The sequence below is a fragment of the Miscanthus floridulus genome, chromosome 6, assembly GCF_019320115.1.
Source record: "Miscanthus floridulus cultivar M001 chromosome 6, ASM1932011v1, whole genome shotgun sequence".
In the NCBI taxonomy this organism is placed as follows: domain Eukaryota; kingdom Viridiplantae; phylum Streptophyta; class Magnoliopsida; order Poales; family Poaceae; genus Miscanthus; species Miscanthus floridulus.
Genome location: NC_089585.1, coordinates 13,026,041 through 13,045,801, shown reverse-complemented (window position 1 = coordinate 13,045,801; position 19,761 = coordinate 13,026,041). Strand labels below are relative to the sequence as shown.

At 44.5% G+C, this 19,761-nt stretch overlaps 2 protein-coding genes across 2 annotated transcripts in view; both read left to right on the top strand.

Moving 5' to 3' along the window:
• Positions 1-19,761, top strand: part of LOC136461682 (rhamnogalacturonan I rhamnosyltransferase 1-like) — a 158,889-nt gene that overhangs the window by 138,782 nt on the left and 346 nt on the right. The gene's annotated exons all lie outside the window — the stretch shown is intronic.
• On the top strand, positions 52-19,674 carry LOC136460226 (uncharacterized). The gene is made up of 14 exons (XM_066460013.1): positions 52-103; positions 179-351; positions 1,693-1,744; positions 1,910-2,039; positions 14,237-14,532; positions 14,763-14,895; positions 15,004-15,095; positions 15,595-15,744; positions 16,017-16,271; positions 16,519-16,532; positions 17,355-17,628; positions 17,780-17,848; positions 18,058-18,201; positions 18,391-19,674. The coding sequence occupies exons 1-14, from the start codon at positions 52-54 to the stop codon at positions 18,435-18,437; spliced, it is 1,881 nt and encodes a 626-aa protein (XP_066316110.1). The 3' UTR covers positions 18,438-19,674.

Below are 19,761 nucleotides of genomic sequence, written 5' to 3'. Positions count from 1 at the left end.
CTTTCTCTCATGGAATCAACCTTGGCCATGGCTCGATACCGATCGCCTCCCATGGCTGATTTAGTGGATGACAAATTGGCCAAGGCCAAGGCTAGAATTATAGGTGAGATATCATAACCTTTGTTCCCTTTCAATTTCACCTTCAGGATTCTGATCATCTCTCTCTTGAACCTTTCAGATTTGTCCGCCCAACTAGAGAGCCTTCAACTAGCTGCGGAGTACGCGACAGGATTTGTCAATGCCAGAGGTGCCGTCCCAATAGTTCGTCTGTATGACATCTCAAATAATGTTAGGGAGGTCGCTCTTCATGGCATCCATCATGGTGCTGCCATGGCGTTGGCCGCTGCACAGGCATGTTCTGGCCATAATCTTCGGCTTCTTCCTCATGGTTTCTCGGATACAGTGCACCCTAGGGATCATGAGCGTCTGACTGAAGATTTCCTTAGCACTGCCGACTCCGTGGCCTTCAACACCCTGGCCGATGACATAGTAGGCAAAGTGTTTTCTAGCCCATAACTTGTAATAGGCGGCATTTAGCAAACAATTTCTTCATCTTGAGTGATTTCTTTTTCGTTTTGTACTCCACATTGTACACATCACTCTATCGGTCATGATCGATACATATTGTACTAGCTTTCACCCCTTTGGGTTTACTTTTTTGCTAGCAACGATACCCTTCTAGCATCAGCTGCTAAAACTGATGGCCGAGCAAATCGGTTGTTAAGTATTAATCCAAACGCTGGGGTAATATTCCTTCAAATATTTCCCATTTGATTGCTCTATTGAATTTTCCTTCTCTTCTCAGTATCCCCAAGTATCATTAGGTGCATAACATTTGATCCAATAAGGCCCTTCCTAGTTGGGTGACTTTCCACTGAACTTGTTGTTCTCCGCCCTGATCGGCGATTTTATTTTCAGGCTAAGTCTCCTTCAGAAAATTGCTTGATCTTGACCTTTTAATCGTAATACTTCACAATCCTCAGTTTATTGGCTTCAATGTTTTTCAAGAGCATGCAGCCAAAGGCAACTCAAGTCTTTAAAGTCATCCATCCCAAAATTCTGGTAGACTTCGGCCTGACAAATTGTTTTGTAATGCGACATGCCTTGATCTAGTTTGAACTTCCCAAAGAAAGACTTCATTGTGTCCATGTACGAGCTCATAAGGTGATCACATTAGCTCCTTTACTCTTGGTGATCACGAGCAACCTATTTTCAGCCTTCTCTAGAATTTTGTCTCCCTTTTATATTTCTTGAAGATCAGGTCCTGAGGGTGAAGCAGGCTTAGAGGAGTTTGTTTGACCGCGAACCCCTTTTGACCAAGGGGCATTCGAACAGGCGGGAGGCTTAAAGAACCAATACAGTCGACTGATCACATCTGCTTTGGCTAAAGAGCTGATTCTTCTATAAATAACTAATTCCAGACTCCCATTCTCAATCCCACTTAAGTCTGAAAACATAGCTTTTGTAAAGAGTGCCCTTCGATCTCCTATCCTCAGTTATATGGTGCCGTATTATCTTTGACATTTGTGGAGCGGCGTTTCGCCTTCTATTAATTGCAATTGCCTCTTGCACGTCTTGAGGCGTCCACCTCTTCGCTTCATGTCTTCAAATACCAACCGAGGGCTTTGGCTTCAAATGCCTCTCTATCTGCAACCGTTCCTTCACTTTCTTCCATCTGCCAAAACCTTGCAGTGGTTCCACTCCTCTTTTCTACAAATTCACTCGTTCCTCATGGCCGGTGAAGGTAATCAAGGCAAGCGCATGACAGAGGAAATCCCGGTAGAAGACATGCCAATGAACTAGCGTCCTCGGTGCATATGGTAAGATTGGCAACCCTTGTTCGTGATGATGGTCTGCTCCGACGTGCCTATAAGCTCATTGTGAATGATAGCCTTTACTCTTTTTCTAGGACTGACAATCCCACTGACGCTGCATCTCCTGCGCTGGCTTCATCGTCGAGTTCTTCCAACTCATATGATGGTGATGATGCCCAGCGCTTCTTCTGAGAATGGAGGGCGGCTGAGGACTGCTATTCCAAGGTGATTTTGAACAATGGTCAGCTAGAGATTCATTTGGGAGTCCTCCAGGCTTCTCTTAATGCAGCAGAGGAGGAGACCAACGCCATTCAAGCGCGGCTGGCTGAGTCTGACACTATGGTAGCGAGTAAGATGAGCTTCATGAATGTCTCCACCTTGGTTTCCATTCCCTTTGCCTTGATACTCTTCTACAATTGCCAGCTCAAACGGTGCAACTTGAATCTCTTCAATCGGCGGCGAATGCGGCCGCGGATGTCATCAATGCAAGGGGGTCCCCCATTGACATTCATCTCCAAGACATTCTAGCCCACATCCAAGAGATTGCTCTCCATGGCATTCGTCATGGTGCGGCGGTGGCACTAACTACGGCGCAGGTCCAAACCGAGCATGATCTCCATACTATGGAGGTTGGCTTCCCGACCGACGATGGCCCTGAGGGACATGAAGATATGATAGAAGATTTCACTGTAGTGGTAGAGGTCATCATGGACATTACACCCGCTCAGAATGTGGTGAACGAGGTCTTCAATTAGTTTGCATTTAGGATAAACCAATGAATGAAGACTCATGTTCCTTTATGATTGTGTTTCAATGCAATGCCTTCATGTATGACTATGAATCTTTGTATTTTTTGTTCTATAGGTGATACATATCGTATTGGCTTTCATTATCTTTGAAGATGTTTACTTTTTGAACTAGAGGTGAGACCCTCCTGGTACCGGCTATTAGGGCCGAGAATGAATCGGCTACCAAGTGTTGATTAGATGCTAGGATAACGTCCCATAGATCTTTTAATATAAAAGGTCAGACGAGTAATCAACCCAGGTCAAGCATCCTATTAAGCGAAACAAAACTTATCTTAAGAAATCCATTAAACCTGAATCGCACTTACATTTTGACTCAGCCTTCACATACATCGGCCTAAACCCATCTCCAAGACTTAATACTCATTTTCCTTCGATCCAACGACCGACGTGAAGCTATGACTTTTCTACTAAAACAAACTCTTAGAGCCGATCGCTTGTATCGGCTATTGGCTTTCATTGCCCATTTTAACAAAGCCTCCTTCCCATGTCTTGCCAGAGAAACATTCAAAATCTCCTAGTTCCCAAAAGACTGGATCGGCTGTCGCGATGCTTACAAATTCATCAGCATGAACTAGTTCAACATCATCTCCATGCCATTGAATCAAACATTGATGCATGGTCAATGGTATGTAGCATTTCGCATGAATCCAATCACGACTGAGGAGTAAACTATATGATCCTTTCCCATCAATAACAAAGAATGTGGTGGGCAGAGTTTTACTCCCGATTATTAGTTCAACGTTTATTGCCCCCTGGGTCTTGGATGTATTTCCTCCGAAGTCTCTAAGCATCATGTCGGTCTCAAGCAAATCTCCTGGTCCCTTGCCAAGCTTACAAAAAGTGGTGTATGGCATAAGATTTATAGAAGCACCTCCGTCCACCAACATCTTGTTCATTGGTTTCCCATCAACTAAATCTTTCATGTATAAAGCCTTTAAGTGTCGATGCTTGACTAGCTTATCAAATATTGCTTGCTGCACAACTGTTAACTTGGCAACCATCTTTTCATACTTTGACTCATCAAAGTCTAAATAAACTTCCTGATCTGTCGGAGCTCTAAATTCTAATGGTAACAGAAAAGCCATTTGGATATTAGCCGATGGTTGCCTCTTATCAGCTATCTGCTTGGTATGACATACTTGAGTTTTACTGGGTGCCTAAGCCTATTCCATCTCTCTGTTCCTTAGGCGCTGCACCCTCCTCTTTTGGCTTCTCATCAAATCTTCTGGGCACCACTGGCCTTCCTGCCACGTGTATCTTCTTTTAGTGCCTCCTTCTTCATGATTAGCCCAGTTCTGTCCAATGACTCTTTTTCCCAACTAATCATGAACACTTTTATTTTTTAAGCACCGATCCATGTTGTTATAATGATATGCATCTTGAGTATGGATAGACCAGCGGTTAGTTTGAGGTTGCCTATACTCCTGATATTGATTGCTATATTCTAGACAGTCGTGTCTGGTAGGCAACTTCAAACCTTCATTCCAGCAATGTCTAAAGAAGGGACAATTCCAATGTAATTCAGTTTGTTTCCTTTCATACTTCTCTTCTTTTAATTGATGCTGGTATGCTTGATCTTTTAACCAACGCCATTTATTTAATTCCTTCTATCGCTGCCATTTATTCAACAGAATCCGAGATGTGACCCATGGCTTTGACGTCTCTGCTTTTAACGTCTTCCCTGCTCATATTGGCTCTTTTGTTTGGCATGACGTCTTCTATTCTCTCTATACTCATCAGCCGATATTTGTATTTTGAGATCGACTGTTCTAGCTTCTCTTAATTTGGTTGATGTTAGGACCTTGGTTTTTCCTTTGAATAGCCCAGCATTAACCATGTTCTGGTCTCTTGAGAAAGGATTATCATCGACTTTCATCTTCTGAGGTGTATCGAATTTGAGCCTCCCTTGCTGAATAGCTCTCTATATATGCTGCCTGAAGATTCTGCATTCATTAGTGGAATGAGAAGTAGCGTTATAGAATTTGCAGAACTTCTTGTTCTTCAACTGATCAGGGGGCAATATGACATGGCCATCGGGCAACTTGATCTGCCCCTTCTCAAGCAAGAAATCGAAGAGCTTGTCTGATTTGGTAATATCAAAGTCATAACTCTCCTCAACTCCTCTTCCCCAAGGATTTGGCACCATCACTGTCTTCTTGCTCTAATTCCATTCAACTACAGCAACCTCTTCTTCTTCATATTCATAGCCGTCATCGACTGAATATGGATCATAAGCTTCGGCCACCGAGGTACTCTTCTGGAATCGGGTATCTCTGTGTATGCTCTGGAATTGGCTATTAACTGCTGCCACTCGTTGAGCCAATTGACCTAAGTTGTCAAATTCCTATCCCAGCAGTTTCTCTTTTCACATCGGCAGCATTCCTTAGACGGCTAAAGCAGCTAACTGATCATCGGCCAAGCTCAACGAGAAACACAAATTCTTAGTCTCTCGGAATCTCTAAAGAAACTCAGTGCCTGATTCATTAGTCCTCTGCCTCATGGTTGTCAAATCGATTATTTTCTTCTCTCCAGTCCTAGTGTAGAAATATGTATGAAACTTCTTCTCCAGGTTAGCCCAATTGGCAATGGAGTTGACTGGTAGTGACGAGAACCAAGTGAAGGCTGGCCCTGACAGGGACAAGGAGAAGAAACGAACTCAATGGGCATCCTCAACTGATGCTTCGCCCAATTGTGTAAGATACCGACTGACATGTTCTATTATACTTGTACCATCTTGACTAGTGAAGTTGGCGAATTCCGGGAGCCTGTAATTTGTAGGAAGAGCGACCAAATCATACCACTCTGGAGATGGGTGTTTGTATGAAAAGGTCAGCCCTTTTGGCTTCAGGCCGAACTGATTCTTTATTATCTCGATCACCTTCAACAGTAACTCGTCAGCTTGCAGATTTGGATTTCTCAGTACTTGCTGACCCATCTGTGGATTGAAATCCCGCGTGCCTTGATATCCTAGATTTGGTATTATGTGGAGGGTGTTATAATCTGTGCCATAATGATAGCCTTGTGGAATCTCAATCTATTGGGTCCATTGCTGGCTTGCTGCTTAAAGTCTCTGATTATAGACATAAGGATCCATATCTCTATGGATCTTCTGAACGGATGGTGCTATCTTCTGAGCCGACGACGGTATGTGGCCTAATGTGCCAAAATTAATCATCTGGTTCTAACTTTTTCCCGTCGGCTGTTGCACATGCTGCACTGGTGGTCCAGAACTGTACTATGTCTGATTCGCAGTAGTTCCTTGAGTTTGTTCAGGTGAACCTTGAAGTGCCTGGACTTCACCATTACTAGCTGGTGCTGCTTCTTGATGGCTGGTGCCGATTTGATTAGTCCCTTGGGTCAACAGATCTAGAATGTTGTAACAAGTCGATCCAACATGACTAACTAGAATTCCATGAATCGCTTCTTTCATGGCGTTGTGAAATGCGTCAACGAAAGCTTTATTGCGGCTTGATAGGACATCATGAACAGATTTGTCTATGGCTTCCGCAAAGAAACGCCTGTCTTTAGCTTCAACTATATCTGTCTGTCCGTATAGTAGAACTCTTGGTAGTGGAAATTTCCAAATAATTGTACTGTCACGTGTTTTGGTGTAGGACAACAAACACTTCTTCTGAAATTCTTCTGTAGCTTTGTTGATGGTATCCCTATCTTCATCAGGTACATAGAATTTTGTCCCGTGCTGAGAACACACGTAGCAAGCCGGAAGGGTCCACTCGATGGAGCAAATCCGCCTAGCTTCAGCGTACGGGTGGTCAGTCCTGCGCAGTCCTCCCGAGACGTGCCAGTCAATTTGACCCTGTAATTGATAAGAAGAGAAAGTTCATCAGTAATTAAGGGTGAAACTTGTCGATGTTGCCAGACAGTTCTGAATGTATGACTGTGAGAGCCGATATGGAAGGAAATCAGCTAAATAGCCGATCCCAATATATTCATGAGAATAAGTCCGTTAGAGCTCATGGGGTTGTGTGAAGAATAATCGGTTATCATTTAGAATAAATATCATTTAAGCAAACATTAATCAATGGCAATAAGATATCGATGATGGTCGGTTTATACTGAGCTAATGATTACAAGTAACCAAACTCCTGTTTATGTAAAGAAACAATTTAACATCACTTAACCATTTAATAAAGATAAATCTAATGAACATGTTAGATCTCATCTATCACCATGACCAGTGGGGCATGAGGCAGAATCATGTAGGCTGTAGAAACAACAATAGACTTGACGACCCTAACTCATTACTAATATCAGTGGGGCATGAGGCAGAATCATACAGGCTATAATACAATAACAAGATTATGGGGCTAACACATCTTTCAACTTATCTTTACTTCAACGATCTCGTGATGTGAACTATTCATGAAAGCACTCGATATCGGCTAAATAGCCGATTCAGGCATAGCGCACAGTTAAGGTCATGCCTTCTCAGGAACAGATCTATCAACCAACGATCCTCACTCCATGGTGCTAACAGTGGGGTGAGAGGCAGAATCCCACAGGCCATGATAACAGGCCATGGAACGGTTCTCGCTAACCAATAGATCTACTCAAAATCAAACATGCCTTAACCACACACTATGCACAATTAAGATTGATATAAAATAGCCAATAAAAATATAACTCGTCATTTAAGATGTAGATTAGATCAGTTTAAGATTAGCAAACGATGGGTTAAATAAGATATAAGTCCGATCCAGATCAATCTCAATCGGGCAGAGTGATATTGCTATAATTAGATAAACAATAAAAGCAATAAGCAATATCGGTAACTTAATGAATCTACCAAAGACTACCATTCAAATGTAGAGCCGATAACTTGACCTTGATCTAATTCAAGCAGTGGGGTGTGAGGTAGAATCACACAGGCCATACCTGAATTAGACAAGAGTCGATAACTAGCCTATACCAGAGTCGCAGTGGGGGTCGACTGGATCGATGCAGCCATATAAATAGAGGTATAAACTATGACGGTACTTACAGACAAGCAGTGGAGGTCAACCGGATTGATGCAGCCGTACTCGCTGAAGAATTCGTCGAGATCTACTCTACTCCTACTCCTAAGGGATGGCCAGAGCCGAAAAAAGTAAATTGACTTGTATTTGATTGATTGGTTGTTTTTTTACAATAGCCGGGGTTCGGTATTTATACCCAGAGTCTAGACATGAATCCTACTCGAGCACGATTTGTTACAATCTTTGGCATTAAAATAAAAACATTCCTAATTTAAGATAACTTGGACTCTAATCTTTCCTTTTTTGTAGAGTCCAGCATGCCTCGTCCCAACGCCGATCATAGCTTCTATTGTTGTCCATTGGCGCTATCTGAAGAAAGCCGATTCTAGTGTTGTATCTGAATCAGCTGTTTTCAATCTACACGCAATTGACTCCTTGCTGATGTGGTTTTGGGAGCTTTCGAGCCTCTAAAATCCTTCTTCCACATTTTGGTGTAAACACCTTGGAACCACATTCATTGGTCATCATTTTTGGGATTTCTACGAAGACCGATGCATCTTCGTCAAATACGTCTTTGTTGCCCATCCCAGAGCCAACGGCCAGGTCAAACGGGTGAACGGCATGATCCTTGATGCCCTCAAAAAGAGGCTATATCAGAAAGAAGAAAAGCACCAGGGCAGATGGCTCAAAGAGCTATCAGCTGTGGTCTAGGGACTATGCACTCAAGCTAGTTGCAGCACCGGTGTGTCTCCATATTTCTTGGTCTACGGCTCATAAGCCATACTACCAGCAGACATTGCCTTCTGAGCATCTAGGATGGAAAATTATGATGAAGAGTAAACCACAGCTATTCGGACAGAGGACGTTGACAGGGCCAAGGAGGAATGCCTGATCATCTGCGTCCGCACAGCCAAATATCTAGAAGGCTTGTGGAGGTACTACAACGGCAACATCAAAGGTCATTCATTTGCTGTCGGTGACCCCGTTTTTCGCAGAAAACAAAAAACCAAAGGGATGCACAAGCTCTCCTCCCCCTAGGAAGGGCCTTACGTCGTCAAAGAGGTTACCCAACCAGGGTCTTATCGCCTATGTGACTTAGATAGAATCGATGTCCCCAATTCATGGCACATCGAGCACCTTATACGTTTTTATCCTTGAAATGCTCCAGATATGTACTCTCTACTTCATGATGAATAAAGTTTTGGTCTCTATAATTTATCTCTATTTTTTCTCCATTATGATTTAATCTCCACTTACGGTCGTCGAGCTCTAAGCTACTCCTTAACGAACTCTAGTACGAGATTGCCATAACTGCTCTGCCATGTTTCTTCAAATCTCTAAGGTATTTCACCGAATAGCTTTCTCCAAATCACCGACCACATTTCTCTAAATCTCCAACGTATTTCACCGAACAGGTTTCTCCAAATCGCTGACCACTTTTCTCCAAATCTCCAAGATATTTCGTCGATCGCCGAGCAGTACACGTCTTGTCTCTACGCTCTATGGAGAAGACCCAGTCTCCGATCTCTCCCTACATGTGCTATGGGCTCCGTGCTCTATGTTGTGGGTGGTTGGCTGCAGTTCCTTAGTCACGCCTATTCCTCCTACACGTGCACAGGCTCCGCACTTGATGTTATGGACTATGGGATAGCCAAGGCCAAGAGCACAGTAGAGAACTAACTGCTCAGATGCCACTAACACCATGTTTATCTCTAAGTTATTTCGCCAACCACCGAGCAGCATATGTTCTGCTCTTTTCTCTATGGAAAAGACCCAGTCTCCGATCTCTCCCTACACATGCTATGGGCTCCACGCTCTGCATTATGGGTGGTCGGCTATGGTTCCTTGGTCACGCCTATTCCTCCTACACGTGCACGAGCTCCGCGCTCGACGTTATGGACTACGGGCTAGCTAAGGCCAAAGAGTTTAGTAATGAACTAACTGCTCGGATGCTATTTATATCACGTATAATTGCGTTAGGATTAATATTACAACGATTTTCACCTCAATATCAGCAAACTGCATAAACATGCACATGTCAACATTTATACATATACATAAATGTCTATTTGCGCCCTTATGCATTCTAACTACTTCCTCCAGTTAATACAGCGTGACTCTCCAAGCAGATCACTGAGCTTCGCCATCGCCGTCCGTCTCGCCAAACAGGTCGATGTCGCCGGCCAGTTTCTTCGCCGCATCCTCCACCTCATCCTCCAACTGCTGGTGCTCCGTCTCACCCATCCCTTTGGCGAATCTAGCCCCTATCACCTGAAGTTCAACGGCTAGATAGTGCGACCGAACCACCACAAGGGCATGAGTAATGGTAGTAACAATGGCATCGCGGTTGAAGCCCTTGAAATTCTCCCACGCTGCTTTGCACCTCTGGATGATGGTGTCCGAACGCGGTGGCCTACCATCGGACTAAGGAGCTGCCTCTAGGTCGACGCAGTCGAGCACTGGTTTGACTCCAGCGACCACGACGTTGAACTTGTCCCTTTGGGTCCTAGCCTTCTATACCAGCACATCAAACTATGCCTTGACCCTCTGACGGTAGTCTACAAGCATTACAAGGTTCCATTAAGTAAGGAAACTACTTCAACGGTAACTCCGACAAGGAAGTACTCACCTTTTAGCTCATCGGCCAGTTTGTCTGCTCACCCTATCTCCTTTGCCTTCTCCTCTCGGAGTTGGTCGATGGCTTGGCACAGCTGGCCGAGCTCTGTATCTTGCTCTACAAGAAAAACAGTCATCACCAAAGATATGGCTATTCAATAAAACAAAGCATATTCATCGATACACCATACCTGCTTTCTGCTCGAATATGCTCCTTAGCTGCTCGGACTTTCGCTCTAGCTGCTCAGAGATAGTGGCCAGCTGCTTAAACTTGCCACACAGCTGCTTGGACATGGTTGCTAGCTACTTGGATAGGACGCCCTTTTGGTACTCTAGGTCCCGTGCGTTGGACTCAGCAAGGTCTCGCTCGCGCTGGGCCCTCTGGATGTTCTTCTCCATAAGGTTCATCGCCTCCTTGAGTTTTTCGTTCTCCTCGACGAGGGGCTCCATCCTCTTTATCAGCTGGCGACACTGCTTGGCAGTCCGAGTTATCCCCTACAAAACGCCAAGATTATGAAGAAGAACAATCTCCAACGTCAAATATGAACATTACAGATGAAGCACTAACCTTGATTTGTTTCATCACGCCAGCAAGGGCGGACTCTAGTCTCCTTAGCTCCTTGGTGGTGTCCTCCTCCTCAACAACCACCACCTCATCGCCGTGTCTGTGGAGGATTCAAACAGCTTAGGGTTGAGATTCCTCATGTTCGATCTCTTCCACCTCGTCCTCCTCCACCGTGGCTGGAGGCACCACCGTGGGGCTCCATGGCCGGATAGCGGGTCTGACCACGGCCTACGACGCCTCGAGGGGGGGGGGCTGTTTGCTCCTCAGGCGCCACCAGCGTTGTCGTCGCCATGTCTGCCAGCAGGGGCGGTTGATTCTTCCATAGGCCGTCGAGCACCCAGGGGCTCCAGGGCAGGGTCCACCGGCATCTCCTCTGCCCTGGGACCAGCCTTCGGCTGCTCGTTAGCCTAGACGGGCGGGGCTAGATCCTCCGTGCGTCTCACTCTGCATTAGAATAGCTCATCAATCACCAAAAAAAACTCCAAGACAAGGGTACTTACGTAGCGGCTTTCTGGTAGATTTTTCTGAACTGGCACTGCCTACCCGAGCCCGGTCGATGCCTGTGTCTTAGGGTGGAGGTCCCATGGTCTCTACCATTGGCCTATCCTCTGCTCGTCGCTCTAGGGCTCCCCTAGCCTACTGCTCGGGGACTCCCTCCGCCCGCTGCTCTGGGACTCCCCTCGCCTACTGCTCGGGGACTCCCTCCGCCTGCTTCTCTGAAACTCCCCTTGCCTGTTGCTTAGGGACTCCCTTCGCTTGCTGCTCGGGGGCTCCCATCGCCTACTATTGGGGGACTTCCGCCCCTCCCCTCGATTGTTCCTCCACGTGCGTGCTACGTGGAGGCGCCTTCATGCTCGGTGGAGAACCAACTAGAACTTCGTCGTCATCCGACCACTCAAACATCACGGTACTCTGCGTTCGAGTGGTCAGGTCACTACCAAGCGAGATGCCACCTGGCTTGAGGAGAGTGGCACCCACCGTCTTTCTCTTCTTCCGGGCTGGCTCGTCTACCGCTGCCCTCTTTCCCTGGACTTTCTCCGACACCGGGGATGGACTCTCTGACGAGATGCTGACGGCTCCTTCCTCAGGCTGTGTTGGCGGCCGGGCATCTACTGCCTACGGCTAGTCACCCCTTGGCATGCCCAAGAAGTACACCGCTCTTTCCTGCGAATGGATCTTCGCATAAGTGAATCAGTCCATTGCTCGGCAATGACAAAAGATAAAAAGCATCAGGAACACACAATTGAGATATTTACCTGAGGAGGTAGATTTTTGCAGTGGAAGGGTCTCGTCTGCCCTGGTAAGTTGAACGAGGCAAATGGAGCGAATAGCTCTGCAGCCTGCTCTTACACTACGTCCCTCGACAGCATCTCTATCCTCTCTCGGGTACCGTCGACCTCCCCCTAGAAATCAAAGGCTACGTGAACCCTCTCCTTGCAGGGCTGGACGTGGCGCACTATAAAGCTCACCGCCACCAGTTCACCATTGGTCTTCACGCCCTATATTAAGCCAAGGAGCTCCTTCACTTGCTCCATATTAGTGCTGCTTGGCATCTCCGACCAGCTCTTCTGGCTCTCCGAGATGTGGTCGGCATCGCAGCGGACGGCTGGGTGGCTCTGCTTCATATAGAACCACCTAGCATTTCACCCCTTCAGCAACGTGTTTAGTGGCATAGTAAGGTACTCGCCAGCCATTCCATTGCGCAGCTAAAGATACACTCCGCCGACCACCTTGGAACCACCGTTGCCTCTTTTCTTCAGCCAGAACAAGTGGCAGAAGAGGTTGAAGTGGGGAAGGATTCCAAGATACGCCTCATAGAAATGGATGAAGATAGAAATGTGCAATATGGCGTTTGGGTGGAGGTTGCATAGATTGATTCTCTAGAACTCCAACAAATCCCTCAAGAATGAGTGAACAGGAAAACCTAACCCGTGCCAAAAGTAGTCCTCAAATACCACAGCTTCGTCGGTATGAGGCATGGGAAAGGGTCGGCCACCATCCGGCGGTGACGCGGTCGGGAAGAACGCTCGCCTCCACCAGTCTGTTGAGCTCCACCTCCATCGTGCGCGACAGCACCCACTCTTCGTCACAGCTAGCTTCGGCGCTCGCTTTCTTTGGGCTCGCTTTCTTTGGGTTCACAGCTCCCCTTTTCGGCGCCATCTCTCAGATCTGGATGAGGACCGACAGTGGAAGCGCATGTGGATGTGAATCTGGAAATGCGAGGGCTAAGGAAGAAGATGAAATGGCAAAGTGACAAAGGTGGGAGTGCGAGATGCGGCGGCGCAGTTATAAAGCACTCCCCCCACCTTTTCGTATTCGAGGGTTTTTGGGAAACCGTTTCCGCGATTTGCACCTCTTTGGATTCTCCGCAATAGTAAGGTGGACCGTTACCTAGGCTTTCGTGCAACCGCGGCCCGTATCGTTGATTTCTCTCCACAATTTGTTACGGCTCGCCGAATATTCGCCAACTTCTCCGCCAACAGTTATGGCTCAGTAATTTCTACTATACAGCCATTACTCCAATATTTTCTCCGTGATTTTGTTTTCTCCAAGATTTTCTCTGGTGGCTCGGAGACTGCGTCAGCATTACGTCTCGGTTCCTCACTACATCGGGGATATTTCTTCAGTTAACTGTTGTTTCTGACCCTGGCACCACGTGACCATGTCACCTACTGTTAGACTCAGGGACTAAGTGGATACACTTCACCTTGCGGTGAATGTGTTTTTTCTTATTTTGGGGCTACGCCCGGGGACTAGCCACATGCTCGGCTAGTCTTTCACTATTTTTCTACTTTGGACCCAGGCACCACATGACTACGTCATCTACTGTCAGACTCGGGGACTAAGTGGGCACACTTCACCTTGCGGTGAGTGTGTTTGCTTTAATCTGAAAGACTCCGCGCCTCTTGAAGCTGAAGAAGACTATCTCCTTTTCTCGTGGTCGGGCTCTAAGTGGGCACACTTGGTCTACTGCGAAGAAATTTTTTATTCTGAACTTAAGCTCCTTACACCCTTATGGCAAGTTGTACTTGGGTTACACTGCTCGGCGACGGTTCACGCTGCTCGGCGATAGTTCACGCTGCTCGGCGATGGTTCATGCTGCTCGGCAACTACTCACAGCTGCTCGGTAACTCATCACGGTGGTCGGACCATAAGTTTGACTGCTCAGCTTTGTTTGCACCTGCTCGGACAAGTTCAAGACGGCGTTGCACAACAGATACAAGGTGCTCGGGGACTAGCTGTGGGGGGTACGACCCCGGATACCCACGGCAGACCACATGGGCTGTGCCCCCAGGGGCGGCCCAGCCCACGAGATGAAGCCTTGCGGGGCACGACTCTACTCGGCGCCTCCTGCAAGATACTGGGAAGATATCCTGAAGATGCTACGAGATCTATTAGGATACGTATGATCCCATGATTCCTGTAATCTATTATTACTTTCCGGTTATCTCTCAGATCTAACCAACTTGTAACCTTGCCCCCCGGACTATATAAGGCGGGCAGGGAGCCCCTCCAAATACACGCAATATCATACGATAGCCAATACAATCCAACAGACCACAGGAGTAGGGTATTACGTCATACTGACAGCCTAAACCTGTCTAACTCGTGTGTCTCTGTTGCCTTCTTGTTCTCGATTACACGTCTCTCTGTCGATCAATCTACCTTTGTGGGATACCCCTCGGAGGACTACCGACGATATTCTATCGACGCATATGATGAGGCCAACCAAGATGTCTTGGAACACTCTTGTATGTATCTTAACTCAAATTAGCTGCATTTTGAGGACATATTCAATCACTATATCTTGTTTCAGATTATGGTTCAGTGTCTATTTCTTGTAATATGAACATTTGATCTTTAAATTCAGACACCAGTGACTAACAATAATGAAATTTTAAGGGTCAAAAAGTATGATTTTGAGTTTCTCTGATGGGGAAGGCATTGTAAGAATAACATGATTTGTTTCCATGTTTAACAGCAGGCTTGTTAACAGCTACACCTGACAATGAGAATGAAACACTGGGACCCCCATCAGTTCCATGTTTAACAGCAGGCTTGGAAACAGCTACACCTGACAATGAGAATGAAACACTGGGACTGCCATCAGAATGGTTCTTGCTTAATCAATTAGCTCGCTTATATTTTATTAATAATTAGTAATTTTTAGTGTTCGCTCTTGGCTTTTTTGTTTTTAACTTTTTTTTTTGGTTTTCCCACAGGATGGAGGAAACACTGATAAACTTGTATTTGTCAGGCTACTCAAACAGTGAAGTCAATGCTGAAAGTTCATTAGGAAACACACATACAAATGGTTAGTATTGATTTTCTGTCATGTTCAAACAAGTGTACACCAGGCGCCATAGGGCCCGTGACATGCGCCGAGCCCAGGAACGCGCTGCTGCACGCACGGCAAGCACGCAGGGCACAGCCTCCAGCAGTGGCTAGGAGGGAAAGTAGGAGATCTTTTAGCTATTTTGGTTAGTCCTTAATTAGTGGAGTTTGTTACTCTTTTTGTTGAGCCGGAGGCTATAGATATGCTGTAATCAAACGCTTGGCAATTAAGAAAGATATTACCATCTAATCCTCTCTCTTCTTCTACCTAAGCCGGCGGCAGGGGGAATAACCCACCGACGAAGAACGGCGGCAAGGGGGGTATAACCCGGCCGGCCATCACGGACAGCGGCTACGATCTACGTAGCCGAGGTCCTCCTACCCTCGGGCTCACTGCCCTTGACATTTTCACTTTACTTTCTTATGTTGAGAGGTGCTGAAGTTTATGCAATCAGCCCTAATGAATTCGCAATCACCAGAGGAAGGCGGAATTGAGACGACTGGGAGCAAACTGGATAGCTTGACCTCGGACAGTGCTTCAGTATCTCTGAATGATGCTACATCAAAGCAAATTGAAGTTGAAACAGAAACAAAGAATTCCAGTGATGTGCATGAATCTTTGGGGGAAGGTGAGTAACCCTTCTATTACTGCCTTAATTTTCTCAGTTCATAACAACAACAACAACAACGATAGCAGCAGCAACAACAAAGCCTTTTAGTCCCAAGTAAGTTGGGTATGTTAATGTTCTTGCTCTATAATCTGAAAACTGAGTACTGTGAAGCCCATAACAAATGTGCAGCACTAACAGATATCGGCATCTTGATTATCTGGTTTTTTGTTATTCCATGTTAAATTGTGCCAAGTCTGACTAGTATTTGGTTTTATTTAATGTTTCCCCAGAGGAAGAGAAATGGCTTGCTCAGTATGGTCAGGTAGAGAGGTTAAATGATGATCAACCTTTACCTCCAACAATTGATATATGGGATTGGGATGTGGTCCAAGATCATGTTAGCAAAGGTCAACCTGTGGTTAGGCTTGTGGGGTGCTTATCTAGGGGTTCAAGTAAGCTTCATCCTTCTCTGCCTGCTCGTGGTGGCCTTCTAAGGACTGCTCCTGTGCGTGAAGTTCACCTTGATCTCGTGCGAGTTTCAACAGGTAAGACTGGCTAGGTTCTACAAAGACTGGGCATGTGCCATTATACATGTTGGGAGAAATAGCAGGTTTTCCTTCATAATATGCAAGTCTTGTTTTCTTGAAACTAATATCAACTGACCTTTTGCTACACATATCTGCCTTGTTCGCTTGGCTGATAGACCAGTGGGAAATCCCCTTTTCCCCTGAATCTTAGAAAAGCTATATTTTTAAGAGTTCTAATTGCTTTGTATCGGGGGAGGTGTCTCAGCTGCTAATACCATGGCAAGTTAACCTGAAATGATTTTGCATTACGATTTGCTAAAGTATTGTTAAACTGTCAGCAGATGTTTACTTTCCAGACAATAAATTCATCATTGAACTTTATGCTCCATATGTGTTTGAATTGAAATCCAATTGTGCAATGTATCATTTATTGTGTCTCTTGATGAACTGATATAATCTAAATCAATAGTGGAAGGTCTAGACACAAGCTCTAGGTGGGTTGGATAGACAGTTAACTATTTTTCTCTTCACAAGAAATTCCCTATGAATTGAAATGATACTATTAGGTTCTCGACTCTTGTCTTGCAACACTTCCTGTTGATGTCTCATGTGAAGTAACATACAACATGCAGCCTGATTCAGTTTTGCAATCAATGTGTAAGCAGTATTAGTCTGAAAAGCTACGCACAGCATCTTATGGCACGGAGCGCTATACTTGCGCCTTATTGATTGTCATGGCTATAAAAACCAAACTATCTTTTTTGTTGGACATATGAACACAGTGGCCTTATTGATGCTTGTAGCTATAAAGCCCAAATTTCCTTTATAGGGACGCAGTTGATTATAAGTTACCTGACAAGTCTTTGGATTTATATTGTTTCCATACTATTTGGTACAGAAGTCAGCAAGTCAATATACTTCTTATGAATGATGTTAGATTATTCCATGTTCTTTTCTCAAAAATAAAGTAATGAAGCATTTGTCGATTTGTTCCACTGTATGGCTATTTCTCAGTTCTCACCCATAAATGGTTAAAGATAAAAATCAGTGTTGGTGCTTTTGATATCAGCTGTAGTTTTGAGATTTATATTATATTTTCAGGAGCAAAAGACAAAAGCTTACAGGGACAGAGCTACTGAGAGAAGGATCCTACATCGTGGCTTAGGGGTGGGGCCTGGACAGAAGCAGAGTAACACCAACAATTTCGATGAATACGAGGAACCAATTGAGGACATGGATTCAATGGGAACTGTGTCGGTTGATTTGAATTTCCGATCCAGCGGCTTGCTTTCTGCTAAGAGAATAATGGAGAACATGGGATGGAAGGAGGCATGTGATTGCCACTCTGTCTATCGTTTATGCTTTGTCTGTATTGGTAAAAGTTTTTTGCATTCTAGAACCCTGGTGAATGATGTGTTTGCCACTCTGTCTATCTGCAGGATAGTGACTATATTTGTTTTTAATTTTCATTCCATGCTAATTTGCTTGGACACCTAGTCTCTAATCTGTTTCTATTATAAAAAAAGGTCTGTCAAATCTCAATTCATATGGAGAGATAGATACATCGAGTACAAGGGCTACCTATATTGCCTGCAGTGAGTTTTTATAACTTTGTAACAGGGTATTTTCATGCTGCTAATTTATATTTACTACCAGTGGCAATAAGAAATTAAGAACTAATTTTTTGGTGAACAATTATTCTAATTGACCATTTTTTTTCATAAATACATGATCTTTTATCAGGTTATGATCTTCTGAATAGGTGGAGTTCCCATTGATCTATTTCATTTTCTCAATTTTTTAGGGAGAGGCCCTTGGAAAAAGCAGAAAGGGTATTGTAGAACCTATACAGCCTACCATCAACAAACATGGTGCCGGTTTGGGATGGAATCAAACCCGCTAAGATGTTCCTTTGAAGATTCCAGTCTGTGTTTTGTATCATCTGGAGGTAAGTTCACGGAACTGCATTGAACTTGATTCTAATTTTTGCTGTTCCTCTCGCACAGTTTTAAAATGTGATCTGTGTAATAATCCATCAAATTTGGTGTTCTTGATTCAAGTGCAACTATTTCAACGAAAGAATTGAGGCAACTGACTTGTGTTTTCTGCTTTAACTCTGGTGTTTTTTGGACAGCAGTGTATTTACAGCAAAGTCTTCCTGAACATCTTTGTTTATTGAGTTAAAACCCATGGGCATGGAGATATTGGGCTGACCAAAAGCCCATCTTATGACACAGAAATCAGTAACAACTTTTTTGACAACAACGTTGGAGAAACAAGCTAACTCATCTTGATCATAGTGCAGTGTGCATGGGTAAATGATTAGTCCCTTAACTAATTTGCTGCGACAACACATAAGTATGGTACACTGCTGCTTTCTTGCCTTCTTTCTCCATTGACCATTCCCTTTCCATGTAAAAACTGATCAGCTTTTCACACCAGAGCTAGTTTTGATCCTCCATGCATGCTGGTTTATCATTGCTTAACAGATTTTCTTTGGCAACATACTTGTGAGCTAAGCTTAATCATGGTAATATTTTTTGTGCTGCTAGATAGCTTAGATTAGCCTCATTTTTTATAACATTACAAGAAAAAATTTCTGAACCTGTATATGGAATCTGTTGTCCCTATAAAAAGAAGAACGGGAAGGTGTGCTGTTTTAGTGAGGGTAGAAGAACTTACAATTCAAGCCAGTGTTGCCTGTCCCAAATAGAAACCCTAGTTCCATTGTAAATACTCTGCGTGTTCTACTCATTGGAATTACTATCTTCTACGGGATAGAGGTGTTGTGTCCTGGTTAATTAAGACTGCTCATTTACCAATGGGAATTTGGAGTAGAGGGTTCATCTAGATCTCTGAGCCTGCAAAATTTTGAGTACATTGGCAGTGATTTTTTAACTGCAGCTTCCTATCGACACAAATTACAAGAAAGAATAGGTAACAATATTAATTTATTACTGCTAGCTGCTGATGGTAACACCATCAAGAGGTGTAGATCTAATCCTTTTGTTAAGTTGCAGAGCAGACAACCACTGTTAGAAAGAGCTGGTATTGTTGATTCTTACTGTATAGTAAAGCTGTTCTGTGTGTGTTACCACTTAACCCGAACAAGAGACCAGCTATTGTTATTGCTCGTTCAGAGGTTCTTGCTGCAATTAAAATTTCTGCCTATGATGAGTTGATGACCTTCTGTCATTGCTGCATGCACATATAATGGCATAAGCAAGCACAATTTTGCTATGAAGAAAGCTTTCGTGGTTTGATTTTGACTTTTACTATGAAGAAAGCACAATTTTGGCATAAGTTGAGAAATAGGTTGGAGATATTGACGGTGCAAAATTTACAACTAGTAGAGTCATGGATGATGCCGGCATAACATTTGCTTCTCCTAAAGTTTACTCCCTATCATAGTTTGCGACTAATTGCACAGTTTGACACATGCATGGAGTATTAAATATTGACGTGGCTATAGTAACATATATGGTAATGACGGATTAATTAGATTTAA